This window comes from Mustelus asterias, chromosome 5, assembly GCF_964213995.1.
Source record: "Mustelus asterias chromosome 5, sMusAst1.hap1.1, whole genome shotgun sequence".
Classification (NCBI taxonomy): domain Eukaryota; kingdom Metazoa; phylum Chordata; class Chondrichthyes; order Carcharhiniformes; family Triakidae; genus Mustelus; species Mustelus asterias.
This window is the reverse complement of record NC_135805.1, coordinates 2,944,534-2,966,629: the sequence shown is the minus strand read 5'-3', so window position 1 is coordinate 2,966,629 and position 22,096 is coordinate 2,944,534. Positions and strand designations below refer to the sequence as shown.

Sequence of the window (22,096 nt, the reverse complement as noted above, 5' to 3'; positions counted from 1 at the left end):
TCTTCCTGCAGCCTTGTCTCTGGAATGACTATTAAATCATACTTTTTATTTCTCTGTGTACTCTCAGTTCATCTGTTTTGCTTTTAATGCTATGTGCATTCAGATACAGAGCCTTTAGTTTTATCTCTCTATTCTTTTTGTAACCTCTAGTCTCGTCTGTTGATTTACTGTTAGATGTGTACTTTCTATCCTTCCTATCACAGTCTGTTTATCATTTCCTGGAATAATGCCTTTCACTTCTGCCTTGTCTCTGGTATTTGATTGACCAAATCTTCACAAATTTGATCCCTTGCCCCCACTATTTCGTTTAAAACCCTCTCTACTTCCCTAGTTATGTGGCTTGCAAGAACATTGACCCCAGCGCGGTTCAGTTGGAGGGCATCCAGATCCCACTTTCCCAGTACTGGCGCGAGTGCCCCACGAACTAGACCCACTTCTCCCACACCAGTCTTTGGGCCACACATTCACCTCGCTAATCTGATCTGTTTTCTGCCAATTTGCTCGTCACTCAGGTGATAATGCAGAGATTATGACCTTTGGGATTCTGCTTCTTCATTTGGTGTCCAGGCCCTCAGGCTGGCTGTGCACAACCTCCTTCTTTGTCCTGTCTGTGTCATTGGTATCCACTGGCACCATGATGACTGTATTCCACTGCAAGTTTCTCTCAACCTCGAGCAGTTTCCAAACCCTGGCACCAGGCAGACAACACAGCCACCTGAACTCATGCTCTTTGCTGCAGAGAATGGTGTCAATCCCTCACTGTCCACTACTACCACTACCTTCTTTTTGTTCCCTCCCACTTGAATAGCTTCCTGTATCTCAGTGCCATGGTCAGCCAACTCATCCACCCTGCAGCCCCCACTCTGATCCTAAACAAGCTGAAAGAACCTCAAACCTGTTAGGCAATTGTAAAGGCTGGGGCTTCTGTCCTCCTGCTCTCTGAGTCACCTCATCTGCCTCACTCTCCTGTCCCTGACCACTGAGCAAATTGAATCATAGAATCCGTACAGTGCAGAAGGAAACCATTTGGCCCATCGAGTCTGCCCCGACCACATTCCCACCCAGGCCCTATCCCTGGAAACCCAAGTATTTACCCTGCTAATCCCCTGACACTAAGGGACAATTTAGCATGGCCAATCAACTTAACCCGCACATCATTGGACTGTGGGAGTAAACCGGAACACCCAGAGGAAACCCATGCAGACACTAGGAGAATGTACAAACTCCACACAGACAGTGAGCCGAGGCCAGAATTTAGCCCAGGTCCCCGGCGCTGTGGTGTCACAGTGGTTAGCACAACCACTGTGACACCATGCCATGGAAGACATTCTACTGCTGCAACAGGTCCAGAGCAGACGCCATTTCCCTGGCCCTGCACTCAACCCTGGAACACCTCGATAACAAGGATACCTATGTCAGACTCCTATTTATTGACTACAGCTCAGCCTTCAACACTATTATTCCCATGAAACTCATCTCCAAACTCCGTGGCCTGGGCCTTGGCACCTCCCTCTGCGACTGGATCCTGAACTTCCCAACCCACAGACCACAATCAGTAAGGATAGGCAGAAACACCTCTTCCACGATCATCCTCAACACCAGTGCGCCACAAGGCTGTGTTCTCAGCCCCCTACTATACTCCTTGTACACCTATGACTGTGTGGCCAAATTCCCCTCCAATTCAATTTTCAAGTTTGCTGAAGACACCACCGTAGTGGGTCGGATCTCAAACAATGACGAGACAGAGTACAGGAATGAGAGAGAGAATCTGGTGAACTGGTGTGGCAACAATAATCTCTCCCTCAATGTCAACAAAACGAAGGAAATTGTCATCGACTTCAGGAAGCGTAAAGGAGAACATGCCCCTGTCTACATCAATAGAGACGAAGTAGAAAGTGTTGAGAGCTTCAAGTTTTTAGGTGTCCAGATCACCAACAACCTGTCCTGGTCCCCCCATACCGACACTATAGTTAAGAAATCCCACCAACGCCTCTACTTTCTCAGAAGACGAAGGAAATTTGGCATGTCAGCTACGACTCTCACCAACTTTTACAGATGCATCATAGAAAGCATTCTTTCTGGTTGTATCACAGCTTGGTATGGCTCCTGCTTTGCCCAAGACCGCAAGAAACTACAAAAGGTCGTGAATGTAGCCCAATCCATTACGCAAATCAGCCTCCCATCCATTGACTCTGTCTACACTTTCCACTGTCTCAGCAAAGCAGCCAGCATAATTAAGAATCCCAAGCACCCTGGACATTCTCTCTTCCACCTTCGGGAAAAAGATACAAAAGTCTGAGGTCACATACCAACCGACTCAAGAACAGCTTCTTCCCTGCTGCTGTCAGACTTTTGGATGGACCTATCTTACATTAAGTTGATCTTTCTCTATACCCAGCTATGACTGTAACACTACATTCTGCACTTTTTCGTTTCCTTCTCTATGAACGGTATGTTTTGTCTGTACAGCGAGCAAGAAACAATACTTTTCACTGTATGTTAATACATGTGACAATAATAAATCAAATCAAATTAAAAACATTGTTCTAAGAGGCGTGACTGCCTCCTGGTACAAACAATAAGTAACTTTTTTGATTTGATTTATTATTGTCACATGTATTAACATACAGTGAAAAATATTGTTTCTTGCGCGCTATACAGACAAAGTATACCGTTGATAGAGAAGGAAACGAGAGAGTACAGAATGTAGTGTTACAGTCATAGCTGGGTGTAGAGAAAGATCAACTTAATGCAAGGTAGGTCCATTCAAAAGTCTGACAGCAGCAGGGAAGAAGCTGTTCTTGAGTCGGTTGGTGCGTGACCTCAGACTTTTGTATCTTCTTCCCGAAGGAAGAAGGTGGAAGAGAGAATGTCTGGGGTGCGTGGGGTCCTTGATTATGCTGGCTGCTTTGCCGAGGCAGCAGGAAGTGTAGACAGAGTCAATGGATGGGAGGCTGGTTTGTGTGATGGATTGGACTTTTCCCCTCCCTGAAGCATCGCAGTGTCTGTAGTTCAGCCTCCTTCTCAAACTTCAAACACTGCAGATGTGTTTGTCCGGGATCGCACTGATATCCTGGAGCTCCCATATACTGCAGCTGTGACACAGTACCTGTCCCGTCATCCTTAAAGGTGTTCTAATTAACTATTTTATTATTTTATTCAATTATATACTTTACTTTTGCTTTGATATATTTTATTAACCTTACCATCCATTGCTGGACTGTATTGAACCTTAGGGATAAAATAAACCTGACTCACCTTCCAGATGCCCCCCAGGTAACCAGCTTCTTCTCCAGTAGCAAGGTAAGACCACTTCCTGAAGGGTAAGAAAATCAGAAAGCAAAACTCTTTTCTTTCCTTCCCTAGCTCCCTTCCTGCAGTAAACCTTACATCAAGAACCTCTTTCAATAATGTACCGAATTCCCATTTTGAACCATATTCCCAAATATGCTGACTCAATTTTGGTCTCTGTCTCACTCAGGCCAAAGTCGACCCTTACTGACTGTGAGCCCTGACTGATCAGGTGCGTTAAAACCAGAACTATGATGAGTCACTCTCCAGCTGAGCTTCCTACTACACTATGAACACCTATTCAGACCCTATTCAGGCAAAGGATTTTCAGGTGATTGTCAGTTAACTGCCACTTTGGCAGCTGCCTATTTAATTACCCTACTTAACTTACTGGAAGGCTTTCTGGTCAATGGTAAGCCCAGGATGTTGATAGTGGGGGTAATTTAGTGACGGTTATTGCATTGGATATCAATCGGCAATAGTTAGATCCTCTCTTGTTGCAGATAGTTATTGCCTGGCACTTTTATAGTGTGAATGTTACTTTCCACACACCTGCCAAGTCTGTAAATTGTCCAGGTCTTGTTGTATTTGGATATGGATTGCTTCAGTATCTGAGGAATTGCGAATGGTGCTAAACATTGTGTAATCATCAGCGAACAACCCCTCTTCTAACCTAATGATAGAGTGAAGGTCATTGATGAAGTAGCTGAGGTTGGATCAAGGACAGGTGCTGTACCTGTCCTGGGAGTGTATGATAGGGGGAGTGGAGAGGGAGCTTTACTCTGTATCTAACCCCGTGCTATACCTGTCCTGGGAGTGTTTGATGGGGACAGTGCAGAGGGAACTTTACTCTGTATCTAACCCCGTGCTGTACCTGTCCTGGGAGTGTTTGATGGGGGACAGTGTAGAGGGAGCTTTACTCTGTATCTAACCCCATTGGACTTTAACCTGGTGTTGTTAAACACCAGGGTGGCACGGTAGCACAGTGGTTAGCACTGCTGCTTCACAGCTCCAGGGACCTGGGTTCGATTCCCAGCTTGGGTCACTGTCTGTGTGGAGTTTGCACATTCTCCTTGTGTCTGCGTGGGTTTCCTCTGGGTGCTCTGGTTTCCTCCCACAGTCCAAAGATGTGCGGGTTAGGTTGATTGGCCATGCTAAAATTGCCCCTTAGTGTCCTGGGATGTGTAGATTAGAGGGATTAGCGGGTAAAAATATGTAGGGATATGGGGGTAGGGCCTGGGTGGGATTGTGGTCGGTGCAGACTCGATGGGCCGAATGGCCTCTTTCTGTACTGTAGGGTTTCTATGTTTCTTTCTTTCTATGTTTCTTACAATGTTTGATAGGGACAGTGTAGAGGGAGCTTTACTCTGTATCTAACCCCGTGCTGTACCTGTCCTGGGAGTGTTTGATGGGGACAGTGTAGAGGGAGCTTTACTCTGTATCTAACCCCGTGCTGTCCCTGTCCTGGGAGTGTTTGATGGGGACAGTGTAGAGGGAGATTTACTCTGTATCTGAGGGATGAAAGAATGTTGGAGATGTGGAGTTCTGTAGTTGTGAAGTTTTGAGAACAACTGATTTAAAACTGATTGTGAACTGAGGTTCACAAGAATGATCCCTGGAATGAAGAGCTTGTCGTATGAGGAATGGTTGAGGACTCTGGGTCTGTACTCGTTGGAGTTTAGAAGGATGAGGGGGGGATCTTATTGAAACTTACAGGGTACTGCGAGGCCTGGATAGAGGACGTGGAGAGGATGTTTCCACTAGTAGGAAAACTAGAATCAGAGGGCGCAACCTCAGGCTAAAGGGACGATCCTTTAAAACAGAGATGAGGAGGAATTCCTTCAACCAAAGAGTGGTGAATCTGTGGAACTCTTTGCCACAGAAGGCTGTAGAGGCCAGGTCATTGAATGTCTTTAAGACAGAACTAGATAGGTTTTTGATTAATAAGGGGATCAGGCGTTATGGGGAAATGACAGGAGAATGGGGATGAGAAAAATATCAGCCATGATTGAACAGCGGAGCAGAGTCGATGGGCCAAGTGGCCTAATTCTGCTCCTATGTCTTATGTTCTTATGGTATCTAACCCCGTGCTGTCTCTGTCCTGGGAGTGTTTGATGGGGACAGTGTAGAGGGAGCTTTACTCTGTATCTAACCCCGTGCTGTCTCTGTCCTGGGAGTGTTTGATGGGGGACAGTGTAGAGGGAGCTTTACTCTGTATCTAACCCCGTGCTGTCCCTGTCCTGGGAGTGTTTGATGGGGGACAGTGTAGAGGGAGCTTTACTCTGTATCTAACCCCGTGCTGCACCTGTCCTGGGAGTGTTTGATGGGGACAGTGTAGAGGGAGCTTTACTCTGTATCTAACCCCATGCTGTACCTGTCCTGGGAGTGTTTGATGGGGACAGTGTAGAGGGAGCTTTACTCTGTATCTAACCCCGTGCTGCACCTGTCCTGGGAGTGTTTGATGGGGACAGTGTAGAGGGAGCTTTACTCTGTATCTAACCCCGTGCTGTACCTGTCCTGGGAGTGTTTGATGGGGACAGTACAGAGGGAGCTTTACTCTGTATCTAACCCCGTGCTGTACCTGTCCTGGGAGTGTTTGATGGGGACAGTGTAGAGGGAGCTTTACTCTATATCTAACCCCGTGCTGTACCTGTCCTGGGAGTGTTTGATGGGGTCAGTGTAGAGGGAGCTTTACTCTGTATCTAACCCCGTGCTGTCTCTGTCCTGGGAGTGTTTGATGGGGGACAGTGTAGAGGGAGCTTTACTCTGTATCTGAGAGATGAAAGAATGTTGGAGATGAGGAGTTCTGCAGTTGCGAAGTTTTGAGAACAACTGATTTAAAGTCTGAAATCTGGTGATGAATTCTGATTTCAGTGTGATGTAGTTGGGTTATTTGAAGCTTCAGTGGAACAAACAAGGAGAAGAGGTCAGAGGAGGATTGATCATTGTATTGGGGAAGGGAGAGGGAGGGAGTGTAAAGTGTGTTGGAGAGATTGCTGGCAGGACAATGCATTTGTAAATAACAGACCTGTTTGGTATATTGTGTCTGGCAGCACAATACAATGACTCGAAAATCTGTCAAAAAATCTCTGCTTTCAGCATGAGTTTCTTGATTTACTTTGTTGATTGGAAAAGAAACAGTTTGGTATATTCTTGGAGAGTCACGCAGAAATTGCTAATGGCAACATCAGTACATCCCCATGGTAACAGGATTTGCAATGTTACTGGGAGCATTGGTTGGTGGAGTTAACATCAGCTCGAGAACTCTGCATGCAGATCCAGTCATTTATTTATTCCTAATGTTCTCTCTCGTTTCTGAATGTGGTTGACTCTTAAATGCCTTCTGAAATCGAGGGCGATTAGGGATGGGCAATAAATGCTGGCCCAGCCAGCGACACTCACATCCTGTAAAAGAATAAAACAAAATGCTGGATTTGACCTATTATACAACTGAGGACATTGCACCCAATCCAGGTCCTCCCCTCCTCTTGACATCCACATTCTCCAACAGGGGTGACCAGTTTGTCATCTTCCTTTATGCTCCATTGTTAATTCCAAATGTAACTATGTCAATGCAATCCTGGCTGGCTTCCCATCTTGCACCCTCCATTTGAAAATCTCTATCCTAACGCACACCGAGACCCAGTCAGCCAATACTCTGATTTCACCCGCTTCCAGTATACCAACACCTCTTCCAAAAACTCACATTGATGAGGCATGACCTTCCCCACACAAAACTATGCTGTCTGTCACTAACTAGTCCATTTTCTTCCAAATGTGCACATATTCTGTCCCTCAGTACATTCTTCAAAGGCTTCCCACCACTGATGTCAGGCTCACCGGCCTATAATTTCCTGGATTATCCATGCTTCCTTTCTTAAACAAGGGAACAATTCTCCAGTCCTCTGGAACCTTGCCTGATGTCAAAGAGGATGATGAAGATATCTGTTAAGGCCCCAGCTATCTCTTCCCTTGCCTCCTGCAGTAACCCGGGATAGATTCCATCCGGCCCCAGGGACTTGCTTACCTTAATACAATTTAGGATACCCAACACTTTCTCCTTCAATATATTGATGTTCTCAAGACCATTCACACACCTATCCCTGACCTCAACATCCGTCATGTCCTTCTCCTTGGCGAATACCGATATAAAGTACTCATTAAGGATTTCACCCACTTCCTGTGGTTCCACGGATAACTTCCCTCCATTGTCCTTGAGTGGGCCTACTCTTTCCCTTGCTACCCTCTTTCTCTTAATATATGCACAAAAAACCTTCGGATTCTCCTTGACCCTGTTTGCTAAAGACATGGCCCCTTTTAGTCCGCCTAATTCCACGTTTAAGTTTCTTCCTACTTTCACTGTACTCCTCGAGGGCTTTGTCAGTTTTTAGATGCCTAGACCTATTGGAAGTTTCCTCTTGACCAAGCTTACAATTTCCCTTGTCATCCATGGTTCCCGAATCCTGCCATTTCTATCCTTTATTTTTGCAGGGACATGGGGTAGAGTTTGTAAAATGTGTTCAGGAGAATTTTCTACATCAGTATATAGAGGTGCCAACTAGAGAGGATGCAATATTGGATCTCCTATTGGGAAATGAGTTAGGGCAGGTGATGGATGTGAGTGTGAGGGAACACTTTGGATCCAGTGATCATAATGCCATTAGTTTCAACCTGATCGTGGATAAGGATAGATCTGGTCCTCGGGTTGAAGTTCTGAACTGGAAAAAGGCCAAATTACAGTTGATAAGGAGGATGTGCAGGATATTCTGGAGGGTCTGAAAATAGATAAATCCCCTGGTCCGGATGGGATTTATCCAAGGATTCTCTGGGAGGCAAGAGAAGTGATTGCAGAGCCTCTGGCTCTGATCTTCAGGTCGTCGTTGGCCTCTGGTATAGTACCAGAAGATTGGAGGTTAGCGAATGTTGTCCCATTGTTTAAGAAGGGGAACAGAGACTTCCCCGGGAATTATAGACCGGTGAGTCTCACTTCTGTTGTCGGCAAGATGTTGGAAAAAATTATAAGGGATAGGATTTATAGTTATTTGGAGAGTAATGAATTGATAGGTGATAGTCAGCATGGTTTTGTGGCAGGTAGGTCGTGCCTTACTAACCTTATTGAGTTTTTTGAGAAAGTGACCAAGGAGGTGGATGGGGGCAGGGCAGTGGACGTGGTATATATGGATTTTAGTAAGGCGTTTGATAAGGTTCACCATGGTAGGCTTCTGCAGAAAATGCAGATGTATGGGATTGGGGGTGATCTAGGAAATTGGATCAGGAATTGGCTAGCGGATAGGAAACAGAGGGTGGTGGTTGATAGTAAATATTCATCATGGAGTGCGGTTACAAGTGGTGTACCTCAGGGATCTGTTTTGGGGCCACTGCTGTTTGTAATATTTATTAATGATCTGGATGAGGGTATAGTTGGGTGGATTAGCAAATTTGCTGATGACACCAAAGTCGGTGGTGTGGTAGACAGTGAGGAAGGGTGTCGTAGTTTGCAGGAAGACTTAGACAGGTTGCAAAGTTGGGCCGAGAGGTGGCGGATGGAGTTTAATGCGGAGAAGTGTGAGGTAATTCACTTTGGTAGGAATAACAGATGTGTTGAGTATAGGGCTAACGGGAGGACTTTGAATAGTGTGGAGGAGCAGAGGGATCTAGGTATATGTGTGCATAGATCCCTGAAAGTTGGGAATCAAGTAAATAAGGTTGTTAAGAAGGCATATGGTGTCTTGGCGTTTATTGGTAGGGGGATTGAATTTAGGAGTCGTAGCGTTATGTTGCAACTGTACACAACTCTGGTGCGGCCGCACTTGGAGTACTGTGTGCAGTTCTGGTCCCCACATTACAGGAAGGATGTGGAGGCTTTGGAGAGGGTGCAGAGGAGGTTTACCAGGATGTTGCCTGGTATGGAGGGGAGATCCTATGAGGAGAGGCTGAGGGATTTGGGATTGTTTTCGCTGGAAAGGCGGCGGCTAAGAGGGGATCTTATTGAAACATATAAGATGATTAGAGGTTTAGATAGGGTGGATAGTGATAGCCTTTTTCCTCTGATGGAGAAATCCAGCACGAGGGGGCATGGCTTTAAATTGAGGGGGGGTAGTTATAGAACCGATGTCAGGGGTAGGTTCTTTACCCAGAGGGTGGTGAGGGATTGGAATGCCCTGCCAGCATCAGTAGTAAATGCGCCTAGTTTGGGGGCGTTTAAGAGATCCGTAGATAGGTTCATGGACGAAAAGAAATTGGTTTAGGTTGGAGGGTCACAGTTTTTTTTTAACTGGTCGGTGCAACATCGTGGGCCGAAGGGCCTGTTCTGCGCTGTAATGTTCTATGTTCTATGTTCTATGTTCTAAATTTGATGAAATGAGAAGGGATCTGGGAAGTGTGGATTGGCACAGGCTGTTCTCTGATAAGGATGTAAATGGAAAGTGGGAGGCCTTCAAAGGAGAAATTTTGAGAGTGCAGAGTTTGTATGTTCCTGTCAGGATTAAAGGCAAAGTAAATCGGAATAAGGGACCTTGGTTCTCGAGGGAGATTGTAACACTGATTAAGAGGAAGAGAGAGTTGTATGAAATGTACAGGCAGCAAGGAACAGATCAGATGCTCGAGGAGTATAAAAAGTGCAAGAAGCTACTTAAGAGGGAAATCAGGAGGGCTAAAAGAAGACATGAGGTTGCTTTGGCAGACAGAGTGAAGGAAAATCCAAAGAGCTTCTATAGGTATGTTAGGAGCAAAATGATAGTGAGGGATAAAATTGGTCCTCTTGAAGACCAGAGTGGTAGACTGTGTATGGAACCAAAAGAGATGGGGGAGACACTAAATGGTTTTTTTGCATCCGTATTTACTGAGGAAACGGGCATGGAGTCTACGGAAATAGGGCAAACTGGTAGGGAGGCCATGGAACCTTTACAGATTAAAGGGGAGGAGGTGCTCGCTGTCTTGAGGCAAATCAGAGTGGATAAATCCCCAGGACCGGACAGGGTATTCCCACGGACCTTGAGGGAAGCTAGTGTTGAACTTGCAGGGGCCCTGGCAGACATATTTAAAATGTCAGTATTCACGGGGGAGGTGCCGGATGATTGGAGGGTGGCTCATGTTGTTCCGTTGTTTAAAAAAGGTTCCAAAAGAAATCCGGGAAATTATCGGCCAGTAAGTTTGACGTCGGTGGTGGGCAAGTTATTGGAAGGTGTGATAAGGTATAGGATCTACAAATATTTGGATGGACAGGGACTTATTAGGGAGAGTCAACATGGCTTTGTGCGTGGTAGGTCATGTTTGACCAATCTATTAGAGTTTTTCGAGGAGGTTACCAGGAAAGTGGATGAAGGGAAGGCGGTGGATGTTGTCTACCTGGATTTCAGCAAGGCCTTTGACAAGGTCCCTCATGGGAGGTTAGTTAGGAAGGTTCAGTCGCTAGGTATACATGGGGAGGTAGTAAATTGGATAAGACACTGGCTCAATGGAAGAAGCCAGAGAGTGGTTGTGGAGGATTGCTTCTCTGAGTGGAGGCCTGTGACTAGTGGTGTGCCGCAGGGATCGGTGTTGGGTCCATTGTTGTTTGTCATCTATATCAATGATCTGGATGATAATGTGGTAAATTGGATCAGCAAGTTTGCTGATGATACAAAGATTGGAGGTGTAGTGGACAGTGAGGAAGGTTTTGAAAGCTTGCAGAGGGATTTGGACCAACTAGAAAAATGGGCTGAAAAATGGCAAATGGAATTTAACGCAGACAAGTGTGAGATATTGCACTTTGGAAGGACAAACCAAAGAAGAACGTACAGGGTAAATGGTAGGACTCTGAAGAGTGCAGTTGAACAGAGGGATCTGGGAATACAGGTACAGAATTCCCTAAAAGTGACATCACAGGTGGATAGGTTCGTAAAGAGTGCCTTTGGTACATTGGCCTTTATAAATCGGAGTATCGAGTATAAAAGTTGGAGTGTTATGGTAAGGTTATATAAGGCATTGGTGAGGCCGAATTTGGAGTATTGTGTACAGTTTTGGTCACCTAGTTACAGGAAGGATGTAAATAAGATTGAAAGAGTGCAGAGAAGGTTCACAAGGATGTTGCCGGGACTTGAGAAGCTGAGTTACAGAGAGAGATTGAATAGATTGGGACTTTATTCCCTGGAGCGTAGAAGATTGAGGGGAGATTTGATAGAGGTGTATAAGATTTTGATGGGTATAGATAGAGTGAATGCAAGCAGGCTTTTTCCGCTGAGGCTAGGGGAGAAAAAAACCAGAGGGCATGGGTTAAGGGTGAAAGGAGAAAAGTTTAAAGGGAATATTAGGGGGGGCTTCTTCACGCAGAGAGTGGTGGGAGTGTGGAATGAGCTGCCGGATAAAGTGGTAAATGCGGGGTCACTTTTAACATTTAAGAAAAACTTGGACGGGTTCATGGATGAGAGGGGTGTGGAGGGATATGGTCCAAGTGCAGGTCAGTGGGACTAGGCATAAAATGGTTCGGCACAGACAAGAAGGGCCAAAAGGCCTGTTTCTGAGCTGTAATTTTCTATGGTTCTATGGTTCTATGCCTGTCCTGCACTTCGATCAACTGGCTTTTAAAAGTCTCCGACATGCCAGACGTGGATTTACGCTCAAATAGCCGCTCCCAGTCCACATTCCCCAGTTCCTGTCTAATTTGGATGTAATTGGCCTTCGCCTAATTAAGCACCTGGACCCGAGGGCCACTCTTGTCCTTATCCACGACTCCCTGACATCTTATGGAATTATGGTCATTGAGCCCAAAACTCTGCCCCCTGAAACATTGATACCCTGGCTGACACATTCCCCAATACCAAGTCTAGTATGGCCCCCTCCCTTGGATTGTCAACATACTGTATCAAAAAGCCCCCCTGGACACATCTAACAAATTGCTCTCTATCCGGGCCCCTGGCTCTAAGGGAGTCCCAGTCAATATGGAGAAAGTTAAAAGTCAGTCACCACAACTACCCTGCTTTTTTCAAACCTTTCCAGAATCTGACTACGCAGCTGCTCCTGTCTCCTGCCGGCTGTTGTACAATCAAAGTTGCACAATCAAACTGTGACTGTGTTTCCAAACATGGACCCCATCGTGGTGAGGATGTGTCGGGGTATTTTTATTGAGATCTGGGGTGAGTCTGATTCCTCAATCTCCTGCAAATTTGTTTTCGCTGGAAAGGCGGCGGCTAAGAGGGGATCTTATTGAAACATATAAGATGATTAGAGGTTTAGATAGGGTGGATAGTGATAGCCTTTTTCCTCTGATGGAGAAATCCAGCACGAGGGGGCATGGCTTTAAATTGAGGGGGGGTAGTTATAGAACCGATGTCAGGGGTAGGTTCTTTACCCAGAGGGTGGTGAGGGATTGGAATGCCCTGCCAGCATCAGTAGTAAATGCGCCTAGTTTGGGGGCGTTTAAGAGATCCGTAGATAGGTTCATGGACGAAAAGAAATTGGTTTAGGTTGGAGGGTCACAGTTTTTTTTTAACTGGTCGGTGCAACATCGTGGGCCGAAGGGCCTGTTCTGCGCTGTAATGTTCTATGTTCTATGTTCTATGTTCTATGCTGGGTGCCGTGTGGAGCAACACTTTGAGCCTATCTCATTGGTCAGTGAGATCTTGCCTGACCTGTATCTTCATTCCATTTACTTGTTTTGTCTGATCACCTCTTAGCCATAAACACCTCTCGATGTGAAAACTCCACTGCAGCTCCAGCACACACAGCCTTGCAGGAACGATGCCTTTCGAACAGCTTTCTAATCTCAGTATGTCTCAAAGCACTTAGTCAGTTGTAATGTAGGAAATGATGCACCCAATTTTCACACAGCAAGTTCCCTGTCAGAAAACAATGAAATAAATTAAATATATTCTGTTTTAATGATATTACTTGAGGGGAGGTGATGGCCTAGTGGTATTATCGCTAGACTATTAATCCAGAAACTCAGCTAAGGTTCGAATCCTGCCATGGTAGATGGTGGAATTTGAATTCAATAAAAATATCTGGAGTTAAAAGTCCAATGATGACCATGAACCCATTGTCGATTGTCAGAAAAACCTAGCTGGTTCACTAATGTTCTTTTGGGGAGGAAATCCTGACCTAGTCTGGCCTACATGTGACTCCAGAGTCACAGCAATGTGGTTGACAATCAACTGCCCTCTGAAATGGCCGAGCAAGCCACTCAGTTCAAGGGCAACTAGCAGTGAGCTTTTACCCCACTCCACTGGACAGCAGAGAGAGAGAAAGTGAAAGAGAGAGAGATGGAGAGAAGTGGAAAGAAAGTAATAGAGAGAGAGAGACACATACATAGAGAAAGGAGGAAAGAAAGCAATAAAGGGAGAAAGTGTAAGAGATATTTGGGAACCCATGGTCCAAGACTGCCCCTAGTGGAGGAGAAGCATCCAGGAAGGATCTGAACACCAAGTTTCATCACCAAAAGCAAACTGAAGTCAACAGCGAAAGGAACTTTGATTTGATTTATTATTGTCACATGTATTGGGATACAGTGAAAAGTATTGTTTCTTGTGCGTTGTACAGATAAGGCATACCATTCATAGAGAAGGAAAGGAGAGAGTGCAGAATATAGTGTTACAGTCATAGTTAGGGTGTAGAGAAAGATCAACTTAATGCGAGGTAGGTCCATTCAAAAGTTTGATGGCAGCAGGGAAGAAGCTGTTCTTGAGTCAGTTGGCATGTGACCTCAGACTTTTGTATCTTTCCTCTGATGGAAGAAGGTGGAAGAGAGTATGGCTGAGGTGTGTAGGGTCCTTAATTATGCTGGCTGCTTTTCCAAGGCAGCGGGAAGCGGGGCGGCACGGTAGCACAGTGGTTAGCACTGCTGCTTCACAGCTCCAGGGTCCCGGGTTCGATTCCCGGCTCGGGTCACTGTCTGTGTGGAGTTTGCACATTCTCCTCGTGTCTGCGTGGGTTTCCTCCGGGTGCTCCGGTTTCCTCTCACAGTCCAAAGATGTGCGGGTTAGGTTGATTGGCCAGGTTAAAAATTGCCCCTTAGAGTCCTGAGATGCGTAGGTTAGAGGGATTAGCGGGTAAATATGTGGGGGTAGGGCCTGGGTGGGATTGTGGTCGGTGCAGACTCGATGGGCCGAATGGCCTCCTTCTGCACTGTAGGGATTCTATGATTCTATGAAGTGTAGATAAAGTCAATGGATGGGAGGCTGGTTTGCATGATGGACTGGACTTCGTTCACAACCCTTTGTAGTTTCTTGCGGTCTTGGTTGGAGCAGGATGTTTCTATGGTGCATCTGTAAAAATTGGTGAGAGTCGTCGTGGACATGCTGAATTTCCTTAGCCTCCTGAGGAAGTAGAGGCTTGGTGGGCTTTCTTAACTATAGCGTCAGCGTGGAGGGAACAGGACAGGCTGTTGGTGATCTGAACACGTGGAGATTTGAAGCTCTCAATCATTTCCACTTTATTCCCGTTGATGTAGACAGGGGCATGTTCTCCTTTACGCTTCCTGAAATCGATGACAACCTCCTTCGTTTTGTTGACATTGAGGAAGAGATTATTGTTGTCACATCAGTTTACCAGATTCTCTATCTCATACTCTGTCTCATCATTGTTTGAGATCTGACCCACTGCGGTGGTGTCATCAGCAAACGTGAAAGTGGAATTTGGCCACACAGTCACAAGTGTGTAAGGCATTGAGAACACAGCCTCACGGGGCATCGGTTTTGGAACTCCAGCACGATTCTCCACCCCGACTGCTGTTCCTGCCTCCTAAAATCAGGAGCAGAAAATCTAAACATCAACTGCATTACACATTCGCTGCAAATCAATGTTTGGAGAAGCAGGTTGCTACTGACACGATTGACTTTAATTTAATCAAAGCACAGGGTGGGTTAAGATGAAGGTCTACCAAGTCAAATCAAGTACAAAATGACATTAATATATTTTCCATGGGTTTAACATCAAAGCAGAGCAGAAATAAAATGTAGAGTATTGAATTAGAAAAACTAATGGCTGCAGGCCTTAGGCCTACACATCTCAGTGCCGTGAAATGCTCATGATGGGGAGGAAAGCTGAAAGACAAAGGGTAAATAGATAGCTAATTAGAGACTGAATTACAGTTGGTTTCAGAACACAGAATTTATGTGAGGGGAAGCAAGCATGGCTCTCTACGAATACATTAGTTTTCTGTTTGGGAGTAGGCAATGTGTGAGCGAGATAAATGTTTGTATCAGGTGTTCAGACAATAAGCCAGTTGTGTTGGTTGGTCTGATGAAAGGAACTCTGGAAAGCTATGCCATCAGGAGTGTTATGATCCGAGTGAGGAAGGGTTCATAGACATGCACCTGGTCAAGGTTAATGGTACCTGGGGACTTTGGATGGAAAATGGCTGTCGGTAAAAGTGAGTGGGAAGATCCCAGGAGGCCAGGTTAGAAAGACTGGGAAAGGACACGCGGTGCCACAATTGTATTTGAAATAATGTGAGCGCTTGTAACTATGTGAGGCATATCTTTGTTGTATCAACAATTTAAAGTGGAATTTACCTTTTAATTTAAAATATCCTTCACTTGTTAACTAATGTTTGATTATGTTGAGTTGGTTTGTTCCAGTAAAAGTTTTAGAAAGTCGAGAAGGTGACCTTACTGGCTGTTCACGCCACGGTCCAGCTGCACTGAGGTCGGAGAGTTTGGTGCCCAGCTAAATGTCCGTTCACTGCAACGGGATGGGAAAATCCTGCCGGTGTAAGCGGTGGTAACATTCCCGCTCATACCCATTGATTTCCTTTCCATTGGCACAGTGGGGATTCCTTCCTTGTGAAAGTTCTGGGTCTGGATGGAGGCAGCCCTTTGGGAAAACCAATGGGAGAAGTTTTGTTTTTGTCAAGTCCTTGTGTTAACCCTCCTTTTCTTTCCTGATGTAGCTGGTGCTTCCGGAATATTCCATCCACGGATTGTTCTGTATAATGTTCCTATGTGCACAGGAATGGCTGACCCTGGGTCTCAATATCCCTCTGCTCTTTTACAACCTCTGGAGGTGAGTCGAATAATGTTTGATTCTGATTCAACATGGCAGGGAATGTTATTGAGGAGGTGGGCAGCTCACCAACTTCTCAAGCTATTTGACATGTGCAACAAATGTCGACCTTGTCAGGGACAATGACGCTCCTGGAAAGAATTTAAAAAAGAGATCAACTGGTGGCTAAAGGACTGGTGCAGGAGGGAGGGTTTCAAATTCGTGGTTCACTAGGAAGTCTTCAAGAGAGGATGGCACCTGTACAAGAAGGACGGGTTACACCTAAACTGGAGGGGTATGAATATCCTAGCTGGGAGTTTTGCTAGTGCGGTTCGGGTGGGTTTAAACTAATGTGGCAGGGGAGTGGGGATCAGAACAATAGGTCAATAAGCAGAGAGGCTGGGGACGAGGTTGGGGCCAAGACAAGGCTATCTAAGAGGAAGAGCATTCTGGGGGAGGATGACCTCAGTGGGCCTGGAGGTCTGGAGTGCATCTGCTTCAATGCAAGGAGCGTCACGGGCAAGACAGACGAGCTTAGAGCCTTAATGCTTGCGCGGAACTTGGATGTGGTTGCAGTGACGGAGACTTGGTTAAAAGAAGGACAGGACTGGCAGCTGAATATTCCGGGGTGTAAGTGTTTTAGGCGAGACAGAGGAGAGGTGAGGAGAGGTGGGGGAGTAGCAATGCTGGTTAGGGAGCATATTACAGCGGTACAGAGGGTGGACAAATTGGAAGGGTCAGGTAACGAGTCACTGTGGGTGGAGCTCAGAAACAGGAAGGGTGCAGTCACTATGCTGGGGGTGTACTACAGGCCTCCCAACAGCCCACGGGAAGTTGAGGAACGGATATGTAAGGAGATTCTGGACAGGTGCAGAAAAAATAGGGTTGCTGTAGTGGGAGATTTTAATTTCCCTCACATAGACTGGAAATCGCTTAGGGCTGGGGGCCTGGACGGGGAAGAATTTATAAAATGCGTACAGGAAGGTTCTTTGGAACAATATGTTGACAGTCCAACTAGAGAGGGGGCTATACTGGACCTAGTACTGGGGAATGAGCCCGGTCAGGTCATCAAAGTTTCAATGTGGGAACATGTGGCAAATAGTGACCACAATTCTGTAAACTTTAGGATAGTAATGGAAAAAGATGAGTGTTGTCCTATGGGTAAGGTGCTGAATTGGGGGAAGGCTAACTACAGCCGGATTAGGCAGGATTTGGTGGCTGTTGATTGGGAGAGGCTGTTTGAGGGTAAATCCACATCTGGCATGTGGGAGTCTTTTAAGGAGCAGTTGATAGGACTGCAGGACAGGCATGTGCCTGTAAAGAGGAAGGATAGGAAAGGTAGGATTCAAGAGCCGTGGATAACCAGTGAAATTGTGGGTCTAATCAAAAAGAAAAAAGAGACATACATGAGGTCCAGGCAGCTAAAAACAGATGGAGCACTGGAGGAATACAGAGAAAGTAGAAAAGAACTCAAACAGGGACTTAGAAGGGCAAAAAGGGGTCACAAAATGAACTTGGCAGACAGGATTAAGGAGAATCCTAAGGCATTTTATACATACGTTAGGAACAAGAGGGTTGTTAGGGAAAAAATCGGACCTCTCAGGGACAAAGGAGGAGAATTATGCTTTGAACCAAAGGAAGTAGGTGAGATCCTAAACGAATACTTTGCATCAGTATTCACAAAGGAGAGGGACATGTTGACTGGTATTGTCTCAGAGAGATGTGTTGACCCGTTAGAAAAAATCTCAATTACAACGGAGGAAGTATTAGGTTTTTTAGGAAACATTAAGACAGATAAATCCCCAGGGCCGGATGGCATCTATCCTAGACTCCTCAGGGAGACAAGAGATGCAATTGCTGGGCCTCTAACAGAAATCTTTGTCTCTTCGCTGGACACAGGTGAGGTCCCAGAGGATTGGAGGATAGCAAATGTGGTCCCGTTATTTAAGAAGGGTAGCAAGGATAACCCGGGTAATTATAGGCCGGTGAGCTTGACGTCCATGGTCGGGAAATTGTTGGAGAAGATTCTTAGAGATAGGATATATGCGCATTTAGAACTGAATAATCTCATTAGCGATAGACAGCATGGTTTTGTACGAGGGAGGTCATGCCTCACAAATTTGGTTGAGTTTTTTGAGGAGGTGACAAAAACGATTGACGAGGGAAGGACCGTGGATGTCGTCTGTATGGATTTTAGTAAAGCGTTTGACAAGGTCCCTCATGGCAGGGACCTCATGGCAGGTTAAATCTCACGGGATAAAAGGTGAGCTAGCTAGATGGGTGGAGAACTGGCTTAGCCATCGAAGACAGAGGGTAGCAATGGAGGGGTCTTTTTCCGGTTGTAGGTCTGTGACTAGTGGAGTTCCGCAGGGCTCTGTACTGGGACCTCTGCTGTTTGTGATATATATAAATGATTTGGAGGAAGTTGTAGCTGGTGTGATCAGTAAGTTTGCGGACGACACGAAGATTGCTGGAGTTGCAGATAGTGAGGAACATTGTCAGAGAATACAGCAGGATATAGATAGGCTGGAACATTGGGTGGAGAAATGGCAGATGGAATTTAATCCAGATAAATGCGAAGTGATGCATTTCGGTAGATCTAATGTAAGGGAGAGCTATACAATAAATGGCAGAACCATCAGGAGTATATAGACACAGAGGGACCTGGGTGTACAAGTCCACAGATCCTTAAAGGTGGCAGCACAGATGGAGAGGGTGGTCAAGAAGGCATATGGCATGATTGCCTTTATTGGACGGGGCATAGAATATAAAAGTTGGCATATGATGTTGCAGCTGTATAGAACGTTGGTTCGGCCACATTTGGAATACTGCATCCAGTTCTGGTCGCCACACTACCAGAAGGACGTGGAGGCTTTGGAGAGAGTACAGAAAAGGTTTACCAGGATGTTGCCTGGTATGGAGGGTCTTAGCTATGAGGAGAGATTGGGTAAACTGGGGATGTTCTCCCTGGAAAGACGGAGGATGAGGGGCGACCTAATAGAGGTGTATAAAATTATGTAGGGCATAGATTGGTGAACAGTGGGAAGCTTTTTCCCAGGTCGGAGGTGACGAACACAAGGGGTCACAGGTTCAAGGTGAGGGGGGCAAGGTTCAACACAGATGTCAGGGGGACGTATTTTACACAGAGGGTGGTGGGGGCCTGGAATGCACTGCCAAGCAAGGTGATTGAGGTGGACACGCTGGGATCCTTTAAGACTTATCTAGATAACCACATGAACAGACTGGGAATAGAGGGATACAAACGAATGGTCTAGTTGGGCACATGAGCGGCGCAGGCTTGGAGGGCCGAAGGGGCTGTTCCTGTGCTGTATTGTTCTTTGTTTGGCTCCAGCAGGAGGACTCCTTTCCTGTCTGGCAGCCAGACAGATTGAATCGCAAGGGAAAGGAATTGCCAGGGAGAGATCACAGAGAGAGAGAAAGATATCTTACTGAGAGAGAGATCCCGGGCAGAGAAAAAGAGAGAGAGAGAGAGAGAGGGGGTGGTGGAGACAAATCTTGGGGAGGCAGCATGGTGGCACAGTGGTTACCATAAGACCATAGACCATAAGACATAGGAGCAGAATTAGGCCACTCGGCCCATCAAATTTGCTCCGCCATTCAATCATGGCTGATATTTTTCTCATCCCCATTCTCCTGCCTTTTCCCCATAATCCTTGATCCCCTTATTAATCAAGAACCTATTTATCACTGTCTTAAAGACACTCAATAACCTGGCCTCCACAGCCTTCTGCGGCAAAGAATTCCACAGATTCACAACTCTGTGGCTGAAGAAATTCCTCCTCATCTCTGTTTTAAAGGATCGTCCCTTTAGCTTGAGGTTGTGGCCTCTGATTCTAGTTTTTCCTACTGGTGGAAACATCCTCTCCACGTCCACTCTATCCAGGCCTCGCAGTATCCTGTAAGTTTCAATAAGATCCCCCCTCATCCTTCTAAACTCCAACGAGTACAGACCCAGAGTCCTCAACTGTTCCTCATATGACAAGCTCTTCATTCTTGTGAACCTCCTCTGGACCCTTTCCAAGGCCCAGCACATCCTTCCTTAGATATGTGACCCAAAACTGCTCACAATACTTCAAATGGGGTCTGACCAGAGCCTTATACAGCCTCAGAAGTACATCCCTGCTCTTGTATTCTAGCCCTTTCGACATGAATGCTAACATTACATTTGCCTTCCTAACTGCCGACTGAACCTGCACGTTAACCTTCAGAGAATCTTGAACAATGACTCCCAAGTCCTTTGTGCTTCTGATTTCCTAAGCATTTCCCCATTTAGAAAATAGTCAATGCCTCTATTCCCCCTTCCAAAGTGCATAACCTCACACTTTTCCACATTGTATTCCATCTGCCACTTCTTTGCCCACTCTCCTAACCTGTCCAAGTCCCTCTGCAGCCCCCCTGCTTCCTCAGTACTACCTGTCTCTCTACATATCTTTGTATCATCTGCAAACTTAGCAACAGTGCCTTCAGTTCCTTCCTCCAAATTGTTAATATATATTGTGAAAAGTTGTGGTCCCAGCACTGACCCCTGAGGTACACCACTAGTCACCGGCTGCCAACCTGAAAAAGACCCCTTTGTCCCCACTCTCTGCCTTCTGCCAGTCAGCCAATCCTCTATCCATGCCAGGATCTTACCCTTAACACCATGGGCATTTAACAGCCTCCTATGTGGAGACTGTGGAGAGAGAAAGATTTCAAATTCTTTCACAGGGTGTGGATGTCTTTGTCTAGGCCAGCCCAGCACTGAATGTGAATTTCCCTTGAGAAGTTGGTGGTGAGCTGCATCCTTGAACTGCTGTTGTCCAGTAGTTGCACCCACAGTGCTGTTAGCGAGGGAGTTCCAGGCTTTTGACACAGCTGCAGTGAAGCAATGCAAATCAGAATGGTGTATGGTTTGGAGAGGAATTTGATGGTGCTTCCATGCAAATGCTGACCTCTTTCAAAGTGGCAGATGTCACAGATTTGGAAGGTGCTGTTGAAGGATACTTGGTGAGTTTCTGCAGTGCATCTTGTAGAAGGTACACACGGCGCGTTTCTGTGTCAGTGGTGGATGGGGTGCCAATCAAGCGGGCTGCTTTGACCTGGATTGGGTCATGCTACTTGATTGCCTTGAATGTTGCTAGAGCTGCAATCATCCGAGCAAGTGGCGGGTATTCCAACACAATCCTGAGGCAGGATTCCTAGCATCAACCTGCTCTTGCAGCCTCAGTATTTATATGGTTAGTTCAGTTCCGTTCCTGGTCAGTGGTAAACCCTAGGATGTTGATAGTGGGAGATTCAGCAATGATAATGCCATTGAAGGTGAAGGGGCGATAGTTAGATTCTCCCTTGTTGGAGATCTTTTGATTTGATTTATTGTCACATGTATTAACATACAGTGAAAAGTATTGTTTCTTGTGCGCTATACAAAGCATACTGTTCATAGAGAAGGAAACAAGAGAGTGCAGAATGTAGTGTTACTGTCATAGCTAGGGTGTAGAGAAAGATCAACTTAGTGCGAGGTAAGTCCATTCAAGTTTGACAGCAGGAGGGAAGAAGCTGTTCTTGAGTTGGTTGGTGTGTGTCCTCAGACTTTTGTATCTTTTCTTGATGGAAGAAGGTGGAGAGTATCAAATTGAAAGAAAATACATACAAAGTGGCAAAGATAGACCTTTATAAGATCACCCCTCAGCCTTCTACGCTCCAGAGAAAAAAGTCCCAGTCTATCCAGCCTCTCCTTATAACTTAAACCATCAAGTCCCGGTAGCATCCTAGTAAATCTTTTCTGCACTCTTTCTAGTTTAATAATATCCTTTCTATAATAGGGTGACCAGAACTGTACACAGTATTC

The 22,096-nt window shown here is 45.8% G+C and overlaps 1 protein-coding gene across 1 annotated transcript in view; it reads left to right on the top strand.

Annotated features, from left to right (window-relative positions):
- The window catches only part of LOC144493938 (protein cornichon homolog 3-like), a 123,727-nt gene that overhangs the window by 20,004 nt on the left and 81,627 nt on the right, over window positions 1-22,096 (top strand). Inside the window, exon 4 of the mRNA XM_078213514.1 lies at window positions 16,157-16,269. Coding sequence (XP_078069640.1) covers window positions 16,157-16,269 — 113 coding nt within the window. The remainder of the gene's footprint in view (window positions 1-16,156; window positions 16,270-22,096) is intronic.